This window comes from Rhineura floridana, chromosome 5 (assembly GCF_030035675.1).
Source record: "Rhineura floridana isolate rRhiFlo1 chromosome 5, rRhiFlo1.hap2, whole genome shotgun sequence".
Lineage (NCBI taxonomy): Eukaryota > Metazoa > Chordata > Lepidosauria > Squamata > Rhineuridae > Rhineura > Rhineura floridana.
The window spans coordinates 50,085,412-50,101,446 of record NC_084484.1 but is presented as its reverse complement, the minus strand read 5'-3'; the positions used below and the strand labels follow the sequence as shown (position 1 = coordinate 50,101,446).

The 16,035-nt window shown below is 38.9% G+C and overlaps 1 protein-coding gene across 3 annotated transcripts in view; it reads left to right on the top strand.

The window, feature by feature from the left end:
• Positions 1 to 2,206: 2,206 nt before the first annotated feature.
• The window catches only part of ANKRD10 (ankyrin repeat domain 10), a 39,263-nt gene continuing 25,434 nt past the window's right edge, over positions 2,207 to 16,035 (top strand). The window contains exons 1-3 of one of the 3 annotated variants that reach the window (XM_061626648.1): positions 2,207 to 2,569; positions 9,823 to 9,975; positions 11,700 to 11,791. In XM_061626648.1, coding sequence (XP_061482632.1) covers positions 2,369 to 2,569; positions 9,823 to 9,975; positions 11,700 to 11,791 — 446 coding nt within the window. In that variant the 5' untranslated portion in view covers positions 2,207 to 2,368. The other 2 variants (XM_061626650.1, XM_061626649.1) reach the window with 2 other exon arrangements.

The window sequence follows — 16,035 nt, the reverse complement described above, 5'->3', positions numbered from 1 at the left end:
CAGAGTCTACAGCAAAAGGTAAGAGGAGTGCAGGCAGCTGAGGTTACTTCCAGGTAAACATGGTTACACAATTAGGAGGTAATTCCCATAATTTCACTTGAGAATGGTAGATATCTAATCTAGTCAATTCCACAACCGCATCTAATCAGATAACATGATTTTGTCAATAACCCAATTTTCCTTGCTTATTACTTGCACTATCTACCACAGTACAATGCAATTTTTCACAAGGCAGCACAAGGCTAAAGGATTGCTGCCTTACAAGATTATAGGCAGAACCTACAGAAGTTTTTTCAGAAGAAGCAGCACAGGGCTAGATGGCTGCAACTCTACAGGATTACAGCCAAAACCTACACATCTGTACTTGGAAGTAAGTGCTGCTGTTTTCAGTGTGATCAACTATGTAAATAGCTAAGTGAAATATGTGGGTTGAAGAAACCTCATTCCAGGAAACAATTAACTGGTGGATCAGGGGAAGGACTTGTGATGAAACTAGTAAGCATGGCAAGCAATAGAGAAAGAAGAGACATCCCCAACATTTCATGAACCCTCTCTAGGGACAACTCCCTCCACTGTGCTTCAATTGTGCATTTTCCTATTCACACCAGTAAAGAGATGGCACTGCTATTCTGCTCTACCTCCTTAACAAATTGTATACAGTAAAAAAGAACAAATGATGGGAAAACATGGGAAGATTTCAGCAGGCTTATCTGGAACCCATCCACCCATGCATTACAAGGAATGTTGATTGCACATTCCAGTCTTAGAAGCATGAGGTTTATCAACTCATGTTTCCAAAAGTGTTTTTTTAGTAATCCTTCCAACAATTCTGCAATGTCAGTATTATACCCATATTGCAGACTGGGGGAAGGGGTGCAATAAGAAAATAATAGCTTGATTATGTACAGTACTGCCCCAATTGCCTCCTATTCCAATTAAATATAACTTTTCCCTTCTTAATAATGAGGTATCCTTTGGCTGTTCAACTGCAACTTGTTATTTAAGAGCAGCTGTCTACTTAGAACCAAGACAATAATCAATTAAGTCTGCAATCCTAAGTAAACTTTCTAGGGAGTATGTGCTGTTGAACTGTAAGATTTATTTCTGAGAAAACATACACGATTTCACAACCCAGTCATCGTTATATACACACTTACCTAGAGAAAGCACTAAAAGTCTACTGCACTTACTTATGGATTGGCCTGCATAAACTCTGGGCAGTCCAACCCTTTGTGTATTTACTCAGAAGTAAGTCCCAGTATGTTCAATGTGGGCTTACTTTCCAGTAGATGTGCAAAGGGTTGCAACATTATACAAGCAGCTGATCCATACTCTAGCCCAAGAAAATGTACCGGTATGTCATAATAAATGTCTGTCATTAACAACGTCCTTCATTGTTTTGCTTTAATGAACCAAACCAGCGACTCCTTTGGAATTCAAAATCGAATCTAAACACACTATATTTGTTTTTTTTAACTTCATCTTAAGAATTTTCTATTCTCTATTATATATGGGCTTTAAATTCAATATTCTGCAGCAAATGGGAGGGGGGAGTTTCAGGTTTGTTCTGGTTATATAATTTTTCTTTTTATGTCAAGCAGCACTCATGTTTGGAGGCTGTATTAATGTGTAATTCTGTATAAAAAAGTTAATAAAAAAATCAATTGTTTAACACACTAAAAGGGTCATGGCTCAGCAGTAGAGTGCATGCTTTTTGCATATAAAAGGTTCCAGGTCGAATTCTTCCCCCCCCTTCCGTAGTAGGGCTAAAAGAGCCTCCTGTCTGAAACTCTGGAGAGCCGCTGCCAGTCAGTGTAGAGAATACTGAGCTAGTCAGTAGAGAGAGAATACTGAGCTAGATGGATCAATGGCCTGATAGTATCAGCTTTGTACGTTCCTATAAACAAGCCCTATTAGACACAGTGAGGGGATCGCTCCCTATGTTTGCTTAGAAAGAAGCCCTACTGAATTCAGTGGGATTCTTACTCAGTGGTAAACTCTCCCTAATCATAACAAATTGGAGAGGGTTAGGCACAGAAAGGGGTTCGTTAAAAATCATGGCTCGAGAGTAGCTGACATGAGCGGGTTGTGCTCCTTCGGGTATCTTCTACCTTCGACGCCTCGTACACAAACGGTCTAACAAGGCCGCGCTTTCTTGTTGTTAGGGCCTGCTGAAAGCGCTCGCTGCCCCGCCTCTCGTAGGGTGGAGTTCCTCCAGGCCCGCCTTGGTTTCTTTGTGTTCAGCAGCAGAAGCAGCGGCGGTGTGATGATAGTCGACGGCTCGGAGCTCAGTTGTTAACATTAATTTCCTTCACACAGCGGTCTATCTGACTCTTCGTCTCGCTCCTCGTCACTGAGCGCTACCGCAATGTCGCTGAGATCCGGCCCGGAGGCGGGTTTCTCCAGCGAGGAGCTGCTGACCCTGCGCTTTCCGCTGCACCGTGCCTGCCGCGACGGGGACTTGCCCGCTTTGTGCGCTCTGCTTCAGGCCGCGCCCCGAGAAAACCTGACTGCCGAGGACTCTTTCTACGGGTGGACGCCCATCCACTGGGCCGCGCATTTCGGAAAGGTATGGCGGTTGGGGGAGGGGGAAGGAGACTTCTTCGAGCCCATCCATGGCCCGTGGAAAGCAGCTGACAAGGCAAACCGGCGGTACCTCCTTGTCCGCGGTCCATGAGCCGCCTCTAGGTAGTTTAACTCGCGTGCTTCTTCAGTGGCGATTAAATTCTCTGCCTCAAGCTGTTCGTGGATAGCAACGGGCGCGCGCCGGCGCCATCTTAAAAGCGGTTATCCCGGCTTGTTCACACCGGTGGGATTTGGGAGAGGCGGCGACAATCGCCGCCATTCCATGTGTATATCTTCTTTTAAAACCTTCACACCGACATCTTAATTAGTTTCTTCTAGGATAAGATTGGAGGGGGGCCGTCTCTTGGAAAGAGAGAGAATAAGAGTAAGAGGATACTCTCAAAATGTAAAATGGGGGAGTGTTACGGTACTAGTTGCGGTCGGTCAGTTCAGACGAGATGGTTCTGGTTAATGGTTTGTCTGAGCCGTTAGGTCGCTATGTTTCTGTTTTTAATGAGGGTTAAGCACGATTAGTATATCCCAGGCTGTAATTCTTAGCCATCTTGTTCTGCGAGTAGGCTCGAACGAAGCGAAATCCAGTCCGTGGATGGGATCACTTCAGTCCAGTGTATGTGAATGTATTACTTTCCACCACTATAATGCCCTAATAAGTAAAAGATTTAAAGAATCTCTCTTAGGGTGAAAAATGTAGCAACTCTGTATCTTCAAGTCTGTAAACTGGCACTCCTAAGAACATGCTTAAAAGTATCACTGTATAATCGGTGATTGCAGAACTGTATGGTTTTGTTTTGTTTTTGCATAGCAGGAAATCTGATCAATTTTAGACATTACTAGTGGGAACCTGCAGGATTGCTCCTGTTCAGGGCTCTGGCTATTCCGGAACAGACTTACTGGCTCTTCTTTTGCTATGTAAGAAAGTGCAGAAGGGCTACAATCCTCCCCACCTCTCCTCAACTGATGATTAATAATTCCATGGCTCAGATCTCCTCAACTGGTAGGATTAGTAATTTCAAGATTTGCACAATCCATGCTAATTTCTACTTTATTCTCCCCTGGAGTGGAACTGAAAGTTGCCCATAGAGAACAATGGAGAGATCTACGATTTTAGCAAAATTCAAATTGGGTAGCGCTGTGTTCCATCCCTCTGCCATTGCCATACAACCAATAGCAGTTAAAACATGAACTCCTGACTTTGGTGTTCATTATGAACCTGGAAATTTCCCCTCTGGATAGTGCAATACATTACACTTATTATCTCTATGCGCTCAAGATTCTGTAGGTCCTATAGGTCACAGGGCTGTGTTTAGGGTTTCTTTTCTCCCAATTTATGAACTTACATATCTGGGCAGCCCACTTCCCACATGTTGACACCATTACTTTAGTGGCTGCTTTGCTTCAAAACTGATAGGCGCTCTACCACCAAAATTTGCTATTATAGAGAATGATGAAAATAGAACCAGTGTGGTAGCTATTCTGAGTTTCCTAATCTAGAGTGAGATATAAGGCCAAATCAGATGTTATGGTTCACTATGCATATGCCTGCACCATCCACTTACAAAGCAGAGTGTGTAGAATCTTTGATAGTATGTGGAAGAGGGGCACTGAACATTCTTCCCCCCCATCTTACATCCTCACATTTGGTTGCTTCAGCCACATTTCTCCCTTCTCGATGCCAATAAAAGAGTTGAAGGATGGGGCACCCCATCTTGTGTGTGCTCCTTTTATCCTTTATCTTAAACACACACCCTCCTCCTTTGTTGCCACATGTCACTCTGATCACGTATACGTTTGTATCTGCTACCACCATGTCTAGATTGGCCTATGATCTTGTATATCAGCAGTACCTAACCTGTAGCCCTTCCGTTGTTGCTGGGCTATAGATCCCATCATCCCTGGCCTTAGCCATGCTGGCTGGAGCTGATAGGAGTTGGAATCCAGCAACATCTGAAGAACCACAGATTTCCCACCTATATGTAATATTTGTCCGGTATTAATTTGTGCATGGTTTTTGGCTGCTATGCAGAGCTGTGTGGTTGTGAGATCGTCCTAGTACAACAGAGTGATAGTAACAACCTTCTTTCTGTGTTCTGTCCCTTTACTACAACCTCTTCTCCTATAGCTAAAATGTAAATGGCCTTCAAGTCGATCCCGACTTATGGCGACCCTATGAATAGGGTTTTCATGGTAAGCGGTATTCTAGGGCAAGGTAAACTGCATCTTGACGCCTGCTGAAATTCCATTTTCTAAACCAGTGATTCCTCCAAAGCATTTTTCCCATGGACCACTTGAAAATTGCTGAGGGTTTTGGTAGGCCACTTAATAATATTTCTCTGCCTGTTTTGGCAATTGTAATGTGCTATGCTGTATGATTTTTAATTGTTTTTATTCTTTTTATTATACTTTATTTTATTGTATTATAATTTGCATTCTATGGAATGCAAAAGAAATAAAAGAAGCAATAAAAAATTAAAAATCAATATGAACATTTAATGTAGGCATATTGTGGACCACCTGCATGAAGCTTGTGGTCCACTGAAGGTCCATGGACCACAGTTTGGGAGCCCCTGTTCTAAACAACTAGTAAAAGTTGCAGGAATTCTGCCCTCCTTTACATCTGGCCTCCCTAATTCTGAATCACAATTGACCTCCTTTCTTTTTTGTCTCTTCCCCAAGGGATAAAGCATTGAACCACCCTCTGTCAGGCAGTTTTATTTTCTGAGACAGATCCATGAATCTTAACAAACATTTTTGAAATATGCGGGTGCTGTGTGGATCAATGAAAGCTAGAGATAACAGTGCCTCACCCACTGCTGCTCTCCCCCCCCCCCCGCGCCTCGCGTTTTCCATTGATTATCTTTGGTAGTACACAGGGGGTTGGATAGAGGTGCTCTTGAGTTCATTGTTAAAACACAAGTCTCTTACCTTTTCTCTTTTGTCAATTTTTCCTAAGCTCTGTCACCCATGTGTCTATGACATTCAGGCTCTTGAACATCTGCAATTTGCTCTTATATTGATGTATTTGTTGTGGCGAGAAAGTTATAGAGAAAAAAAGAAAGAAAGTTCTGATTGCAAGCAGGCCTCTGCCTACATTTAGCATAAATAAACTATATATGGAAATTATCTTCTTGATAGTGGATGACGGTTAAAGTAATTAGTACCTTGTCATATGTTGTCCACTGGTTTTCTTAGTAATGTCGTGTTTTCTATTCTGTTACAGTTTTCTGTAAAGTCACATTGAAACATAGTTTGGTAAAAATACATATATGTCAGAGATACATATATTACATGTACAAGTAATACATATATTACTTCTGATGGAATATCCAGGGGAAAAGTACTTGTTTCCCTTGTAATTTGTGAAGTTCAGTCCAGAAATGTGAAACATAATTGGATTTTTGTCTTCCAGTCTGTACTGAATGTGTATCAGATTGAACAATCTTTCTCTAAAAGTTGGTTCAAGCTCCCAGGAAAATTCTCTGCCTAAAACTCAATTAATGCTTAAAATTTATACACAACTTTTACTAGTGCATCTACTTTTGAAAGCTTGCCTTTACTGTACTTACTGGCCAGTTCTTTTAAGAAATGCCTGCCATTTAACAAGCAAGCTAATTGGAAATGATATGTTGAACTTTGCACATAAAACAATCCTTTATCCGACTTTTTTTAAAATGTGATGTATACTAATTCTAAGTTTGGCTTTTAAACTGGCAGAAAACCGCTTTCCAGAAGCATAATCTTTATGTAACATTTTAATTTTAAGCTTTTTAAATTGGGAACACACAGTCTAAATATACAACATATATTCAGCATCTTTGCTGAAGCTAAGTAGGACTATATCTCGTCAGTGACATAACAGTATCTAAAGAACCCCATGCATACCACCTTAAGTTTACTGGAGGAAAGAAAAAATACAAACATAACAAAAATAAACATGATTCCATTTAATAGTGATATTGTTTACTTAGGCATTTATTTTAGTTAGAAAGTTCATTATAGTATCTCTGATGTATGAGGAAACTCAATTTTGCAGTGCTTTGTAAGCCATTTGTGACTACAGCAATAATCTTTATTTAATTTAACCTTAACATTGCAAAAGTATTCATTTAAATACTCTTCATACTTTAATGGAATGTGGATGGGTTGTATGCAACATTAGTCATAAGAGTAGACCCAATGACTAACTTGGGTCTGTTCTGAGTAGAATTTAGTTGGATACAGCCCATGGAATGGTTAAAATTAAAATCTCTTTTTCAATGTAGGCAAGTACTAACAACTTTATAAGCTGGCACATCATGCCAAGTTTCTGTTCATGAACTATTGCAGCTCCTGTTTTCTTTCCCCCCGCTCTTATAATGTTTCTCTTTCCTCATCTCGTCATCCTCTACTGCTTTGCCAAGAAGATGAAACCTCAGGATATTATTAGTAGAGAGGAAATATATAGTATGCAGTGTTTTTAGCCTGTGTCTCCCTGTGTAAGAAGCTCTTTGTGATCTTATTTAGAAACATGTTAACAGAACTAATTGGCAACAGTGTTAGTGCATTCCAAAGCAAAGACTGTGTTTGCTAAATTACTTTTCCCAAAAGCAGGGTGTATAAAAATAGATTTTAATAGGGTTTATTATAATATCACTGCAGTCCAAGCCCTTCTGTGCCAGGTGTGGGTGGGTGGATTGGAATAGATTAGATAGAGGGGTCCTTCAGCCCAGTCCTGCTGTCTTCTGCCTGTGGAGTGACATTGGTGTCATTCCACTGGCATGGAGCTCCCTTTTCCATCTCCTGAATGTGCAGGTGAGTGGAAGTGCTACAAGTAGAATCCTTGCTGGTGGCAGCCTGCAAAAAGCCTGAAATGGAACATCCCAGGAAGATGTTGAGCCAACCTTATATCTGCTGGATTCCGAATCAGTCCCACTGTCATCACATGATGGCATAGAGCCCAGTGTAGACCCAATCACTGTGCCTGCTCCATGTTGTCAGGAGATATTAAGATTCCAAAGCAGCAGTTACGATGTTACAATTACATTTATAAGATGCTGGGTATCATTTTTATCAAACAGAATTATGAAAAGATCACAGGTAAGCGTTGACACGTTGTAAGAAATTTGTGATGTTAGAATAGTGTAAACATGTTAGGAGTTCATGCTTAGAGATGGATGATTTTAGTAACTGTTGAAACACATGGCTTCTAACATCCATAATTCTGGCATATTACTTTAGAAGAAGAGTGTTCATTGGGTACACTACATTGGGTAATGTAGAGCTAACTTGTGTGGAAAACACAGCTCCCGACACATAAATTCTTCTTTGTCTCCAAGTTATAGCCAGAGCAATACTCTCCAGAGCAAAACCCTTACAAACTTTACCAGGCTAATATGGAACTGTTTTCGAAACGGTTAAGAGTATACAGGTTTTAACCAAGGTTGAGAGTGTATTCAACAGCATAGTTGGAAATGATAGCATTTGAGAATTTGTTGGCTCTTTAGATGTTGCCAGCTCACTTTATTTCAGATGTTCAGTTTAGATATAGAACATTCTGTAATATGTCTGCAACCTATGGCCTTTGTCACCCAGCAGTGAGTACTCTCATAGTCATGGCTGTACAAGCAGATACCTCATAGCTCTTTATGTCATTGGCTTAGCTAATCTTATAGGGGGCTGGTCAGCAACAGAATATTAAATGCTAAGGGACTTGAAAAATGTCAGAATTTGAATGTTTAGGTTCATGAACAATTTTTAAAAATTAAACCATGCACATATTCCATGGTATGTATTGGCCCAGTCTGGACATAATAACAAATCATGGTTTTCCTTATAGTTCAGGCCTGAATGAGCTTCAGGCACTTCCCCCTTCCCTCTTCTCCTTCACATGTATGAGGAGAGATAGAAGATTTCTGCTTTTGAACTAACCTGGAGATGGAAATGCTGAGGGGAAATCTTCATAGAAAATCAGAAAAATTGGAAATGTTGGGGGTAAAGCTCCTATGAAATTGTTTCTCTTTGGCATGAGTGAAATGTTTCTTAAAAACAAGGCTTTACTCATTCAAACTGTCTTTAAAAACTTCATATGACAGTTTACAACGGAGGTAGCTGATGTGAGGGACTACAGCTTCCGTCATCTTTGACCATTGGTCTGCTGGCCAGAGGTGATGAGAACTGTAATCCAACAACATCTAGAGGGCACAACATTTGCCCCCCTTTGAACTACAGCATTAGAAAGTGATCATTCTTATGCATACTGCAGACACCAGGGATGGGGAACCTGTGGCCCTACATATGTTAGATTCCAATTCCTAGCAGCGTGGCTGATGGCCTGGGATGATGTAAGTTGTAGTTCAGCAGCATCTAAAGGGCTGCAGGTTTCCCACCTGCGTTCTAGACATATGCAATACTCAAGTCCAAAGCGCATTTTTTTAAAGAAAATAGCCAAGTATTTCATTAACACTTGCAATGTATAACCCATAAACAAATTCATAAACAATATGTTATTTTCTCATTTCTTTTCAGATACATCTTCTTAAGTATATATTTGCTTTCTTATCATGGTTAAAACCTGTCCATTAAAATAATACCTTCCACTGATGATCTTTGATCTAGTTTGAAGATCCTGAAATGAGTATTCTATGGCTGCTGTTCTCACCTATCCCTCTTTTGTGGTCAACCATTTCAACTTTTTCCTCAAACAACTGACACAGCCATCCTGTTAAAAAACTAAGGCATTTATACTCTTTGAGGTTGCAAGCCTATGCATGCTTACCTGGGAGTAAGATTACATCTGAGTAAATATGCATAATGTTGCTCTGTAAATTTCATAAATATGTCAGATAGTGTGAATTCATATGCTAAGTTATAGCAAATTTTATGTTATTAAAACAGTAACATAATCTTAGGTTTGAGAGAGTAAGTATTGATTATATTACAATTTCCCCCCAAAATTCTGGGTTTGTCCTTTTAAGAAATGGGGAGGGATAATTGTTGAATTCAGACATAACAGGGCACTATGTTTAGTTCAGAAGTGGAAGCTTTCAATCTAATCTTGTGTGCAAAGGAGGGAGGGGATGTGCAAGGCCAAGGCTTGTTCGTATAATGACAAAGCATGGCTTCTTTCTATATCTGAATAGCTTTGTAGTGAGCTGTCATTGACCACAGATGTGAATGTTTATAGCTGATTATGTGATACCAGGTTAAAACAATGAGCTGATTATATGATATATTACTTTTTCTGTTCTGTCTTTTTTAAAGCTGGACTGCTTAATGCAATTAGTGAGAGCAGGAGCTACTGTTAATGCCTGTACAACACGTTTTGCCCAAACACCAGCCCATATTGCTGCGTTTGGAGGACATCCTCAGTGCCTCATCTGGTTAATTCAATCAGGAGCCAACATAAACAAACAGGTATCAGTTTTGGGGTTTTCCTCTAATCTTATGTTGTAATTGTCAAACTACCTTACACTCTCTAAGATTTTTCAGATTTGTTGCTTGAATGTATATTCAAGAGAGTTCTTTCGGTACCATTGGCTCTGCTATTCAGGATAGGTTTTCTGGATTGGTAATTGCAGGCACATCTTAGCAATGGATTTGCACCTATTTGGATGACCAATTCCAGAAGGTGGTGCTAGGGATTATTGTGCAGCCCCATGCTTGTTATGTAGTGGGATTCTGCAGGGCTCTGTTTCATCTCCCATGCTATTCAATACCTACATGGAACTGCTAGGAGGGTTGTCCAGGGTTGTGGGGTGAGAGGTTATCAATAGGCTGGTGACACCCAGCTGTACATGCCTTTTTTCATTACTTCCATGGAACACAGTGAATGTTGTGAACCAGTGCTTGAACATGGTAATGGACTGGATGACGGCCAATAAATTGAGACTCTAGACAAATCTAGACAAGTTGGAGATACTGTTAATAGGTGGGTTAATCTTCTCAGCTAGATGATCTTCAGCTTGTTTTGGATGGTGTTTCACTACTCTGAAAAGATCAGGTTTGTAGTTTGGGGATGCTCCTAGGTCCAGCTTCCTCACATGAGGCACAGATGATCTCAGTGACTTGGAGAGTCTTTTAACAGCTTCATTTGATATGCCAACTGTGATGCTATCTGGCAGAGAGAGAACCTGAAATTTTAGCTGATCCAAAATGGGCCAGCAGTGTTACTAACTGGGACTGGTAGATATGATTCTATTAGTACTTTGTCAACTTTAAGTCCTTTTCTGGCCCAATTCAAAATTTTGGTACTCACCTTTTAAAGGCCTGAATGGCTTGGGGCCAGGTTACTTGAAGGAGCATCTCCTTGCATTTATACCTGGCTGGACTCTAAGGTAATCTTTTTAGGTCCTCCACCAAGTACCCTCACCAAATGAGGGTGTTTTCATTGATAGCACCCCAGTTATGGAATGCCCTTTCCAAAGGGGGTTGCCTGGCACCAGATGAGGACATTTCTATTCTTCCAGAATGTTTAGTAAGTATTTTAGTGTGTTCCTCAAAGCTGTTCTGTTGCTAGTTTTATTCTGGATTTGTATTGTGCTAGTTTTATTATGTTCTAGTTCTTAGGTATTCTATTTTTATAGTTTTAATGTCTAACTGCCCAGAGAACCTCACTTTTTGGGCAGAGTAGATCAATGAAATATATGCAGAAAATCCTGAAAATGCTTTAAATACCGGTTAAAAACAGCAGCAAACTATAGGAAGGGTAGTATTTAAATACATTTATTATTGGTTAAGAGTGAACTAAACCTTAGAAATCTAAAGAGCTTTTTCTGTTTTAAGTGATTTCTGTATTAAGTGCCTTATCTAAGTAGAAAAGTATGATACAAGTCTCTTCTAGTCTGTGGCAGGTACCAGGTTCTTTCTTCCTTGGAGAGTCAGGGGAGGAGGGAAGAGAGGAATAACATGTAGCTAGCAATCCTTGGAGGTCTACTTCAAATCATCCAGAAATTGACTATGATTGGAGTTCTACCTGTCTCTGGTCAAATATTTGCCAATCTGTCCTATAGCACAATCCAAGACACTGAATGTGTATCTTTACTAAATGATCCTATCTGCCATTGCTTATTTATTGTCTTCAAGAATATTTAGCTTAAATATTCCATGTTTGGTATTAATTGCTATAATTCTCCCCCCAGGATTATGTTGGTGAAACCCCTATTCACAAAGCAGCCCGGTCTGGTACTATGGAGTCTATAAGTGCCCTTGTGGCTCATGGAGCTCAAATAGAGTAAGTAAGGTTTGGAGATATTTTTAGTAGTTGTATGTCTAGTTAACTAACATAGAGTAGTAAACTCAGGTATTAACTGAGAAAAGCAGAGCAATAGGCAACTAATTGGGAGAATGTCAATTAGACATGTTGAATTGCACTAAGTGTTGTATCTTTAACATGTCTGGTAACTTTATACATTTTTACAGTGGAATCCTATGCACTTTTATTCAGAGGTAAGTTCCACTGTATTCAATGGCCTTCACTCCTATGAAGGTGTGCACAGTATAGCAACTGAAAGTGAAGTCAGTGTGTGTCATGAAACACTGAGTATGTATTTTTTTAGTTAATAGTATTAATTGCACTTTCTAGAATAAGCTATTAAAGTTTTTAATATTGTGTCGCTGTCTTTAAAATTTGACAGACAACTTAGTTATTTGTCAGAATAGAATTTTAGGCATGCATGTTAGTCGTGTTAGTAGCATTTGGTAGTGAGTTCTGTTCTTGTACTTTTAACTTTTTCTTTAAAGGTACTGTGTTCTACAAAACATTCAGAAAATCTCACAAAACAATGACAACATACCGCATGGACAAATTGGATGCACTATTCACTAGAACCGTTGAGTATAAGCTGTATGGCTTATAATATAAATGACATTAGCATTTTTTCTTAAAACTAGTTTTATTATTTAAATAGTACTTTGTATCTTAATCTGAAGTGTAAACCTTTTAGTTTAAGAAAGACTTTACTGCTTGTTTAACCCTTTGGTTTCCATTTAATGAATCTGCTAACATTGAAACTCAATAGAGAGATACCTTAAATCCTCTTACACCTTTTATAAGTTATTCAACACAATGGTCTTGCTAAAAAAAGTCTTCAGTTTAATTATTCTCATAAAATCTTTTGACTTGCTACGTCCAAAATCTTTGATCTTACCTGAAACTTGCTACGTTCTTTTTTTTTTCTCACCTACACCTTAAAGACCTCAAATGCTCAGTTGAAGTTTTCAAATTTGGATGCCTAAAATGAAGCCACATCTCATTTGGGGGACAAAAATTCTTAAATTGAAAGTTTAACAATAAAAAATTAGAAATATCAAGAAAATATAGAATTTACCATTCAAGATAAATTTTTTGAAGTAAGACTTTGAGGACATAGAATAAATGACGACTTGGGGTCTTACAAAATAAAATAGTTTCCCCTTGTGTAAGGACTGTTGTTTGGAATACAGGACACTTTGGACAGTTGCTGTTAAATCTTTCTATTTCCTCTACTTTCAGACATTACATGTCAAGTAGAATGCTTATGAAAACTTATTATTTGTACCAGCTTAATATATTTAGCTTTTCTGTGGCTTTTCCCTCTGTTGGTTTCCCTGTTAGGCCCATGAGCTAATTGTGATCCTCTGGGTATTTGTGGTTATTTATTATTTGATTTATATCCTACCCTTACTCCCAGCAGGAGCCTAGGGCGGCAGGGTTATCTCAGATAGCTTCAGATAAAGCATACTTGGAGTTCTCTCATTCCTCTTTGTATGAACATCAAAGACTCTTTACAAATTGAAGTGAAGATGGAGAATATCTTCATCACTATGCCTGCATTCCTCCTCCGCATGGATTCAGAGGTCCATGATAGAGTTAGTGCTGGCTTTTCCAGCCTGTTGCAGCCAGCTGTGCCATGCAGTCTACTTGCATCTTAGATTTCTGAAGTGTGTGAATTGCTGGCGGGGTGAAAGCCTTGCGTGTTTTGCCATTTAATTCAGCAAAGAGGGTGGGGAATTGAGACATAGGGGTGCAGACAGACCTTAGCTGGTGCAGAAAGAAGATAATGCAGTGTGAAATACAGGGAAAAGAAATCAATTTAATATGCAGAAAGATCTGTAGGATGAGAAAAAAGGTGGGATAACTTAGAGGTGTACACAGTTGGATGCTAAATCAACTATGAAAAAGCAGCGTTTGTGTGTGTAGATTTAGTTTTGGCTTTCAGGCTAGTGACAAAAAACAAAGGTCAAACTACTTAGTAGTTCATTTATTTTAGTGGTATACTTTAAGTCGATAAATCAGATGATTGTGCCCCATCCAGATTCTCTGTTTGGTATGATTATTCCAATAGCTGAGAACCATAATATGGAAATAACAGCTGAAAGTGCTGAGTGATCTGAGTGATGCAGAAAGATAAGAGAGTGCTAGAGGGTGGAGGAAAAAAACATGGGGGTGGGGGAAGAGGGCAGAACAAGGCTGCAGATAGACTGTCAAGGTTTAATAGAAAAGATGGTGTTAACTGTCAGGTGAAAATGCAGGGAGAAAAGTTAACAGAGTGGGTTAAATACATTTCTGAGTTAAAGTGAAAGAAAAACGGTCAGCAGTGATGCAACCTTCCTGGTTTTGTAAAAATGAGTCTTGTAATTATTTGAGGTCTCTGTCTCAGGATGAAATAATAATAATAATTTAAATTTATATCCCACCCTTCCTCCCAAAGGGAGCCCAGGGCAGCAAACAGATGATAAAGCACTAAAAACATCTTAAAAGCAAAGTATGTTTAAGAACCAATTCCAATACAACTGTAGATTGGGATAAATATCTACTTAAAAGGCTTGTTGAAAGAAGAAATGCAGATTAAGTGTGCAGCACTGTGTGATGAAATAAAACTGTATAGAAATGTGGGAATGATTTATGTTTGTGGTACATTCTAGACATGACCTATTATGCTAACAGTCTGGTAGTACAGTGTGATGTATGCAGTGCATTCGCAATCAGAGTATTTGTGCCACTCAGAAATCTTGGGCTTATCCTCAGATTCATACCTTAATAACATCTCTGGAATCTTTATTACCTTTTGTATGTGCAGTTGCTGCTGATGCTCTTCAAATCCACAAGCAGGATTAGGAGAATCTAGTTCAAAACATAGGGCCCACTAACTAATGGATCCCATTTATCAAAGCATTAAAAATTTATGATTAAATGGCAACCTGCAAATAAATCAAGAGAAGCTATATGCCCACTTAAGCCACACATGTAATGAGAACCTTTGACTGTAATCAGAGTGTCTTTTTCTTGGCAACATTTATTTTAAAGTACACAAAATGGCTAGAAAGTAGATTTCTAACATAGGCTTAGTTTCCAGTCTTTGTTCCTTTGTGTGCTATTGTGACAATTTCAGAACACTATAAATCCTAGGTGTCGAGGAAGAACTCAACAGACAAGTTATGAAACTCAATTATTGTAAGCTTACTCAATAGATTACTTCAAAATCCCAAGCTCTATATATTTCTATTCCCCTTTGCTGCAAAAATCTACATTCATTCTCTGGCTTTTGACCATTGGTGACCCCTTAGTACAAAGCACCATTAATTTCTACATGCTAGGCTATATACATACATATTTGCTCATCTCAGGGAGCAGTTACCTAGTACAAAGACTTCGGGTAACCAGCAGCGTTAGTTGTGTGTGGTAAGCATGGACACAGCTGGAATTAAAGTTACTTAAATAATGTGATATCTGAAAGTATCTGAGCCTGGCAATTGTTCAAAGCAACTATTTTTGTTATCAAAAATTAATTTTATGCCTACTGTGATGGCAAGTAAATTAGAAATTTTGCTATCTAATTTGCTTTTGTTGAAGCAGAAATATTGCAAACCATTTATAGTAACACAAATATGACAGGAATTACATGAGAGACACTGTTATGTGGCATCTCCTTACAAAAATAAAGGGCTATACACATATTTAGAACTGGAAAAAGTAATGTGTAATATTAGAATGATATGAGGGTTTCAATTCTCAGTTCTCGCTTTCAAATCTAGCTATTTAAAATGAGAATGCCTTCATTGGTCACTGCATGGTAATTGGCAATATAGGCATCTACTTTGAAAACTGAAACTCAACTGGGTCATATTGCACAAGTTAATAAGCAAGCAAGTGTAAAAATAAAGCACTTTGAAAGTGCTAAGTCTTTATCCCTGTACTGTTTTTTGATCTTGTGTAACTGTTCTTATCACAAGCTTTTAATAAAGTAGTGAAAGCAATATAAAAATCTTAAGTATCATGTTGTGTCACTTGAATCCCATTGCTGAATTTGACCTTGGTTTTCTGTGGGGCTTAGTTTTAACATACACTAGAATATTATTGGCATTTTTTAATAACGTTTTGACAAGATGCCTTTCTAATATCTTTATACTGTGAATGCATTGGCTGTTGTATAAATCTGGCAGTTTGGAAATATGTATAAATAAAATGGGACAATCCACAAACAATGCCCCTAAGCC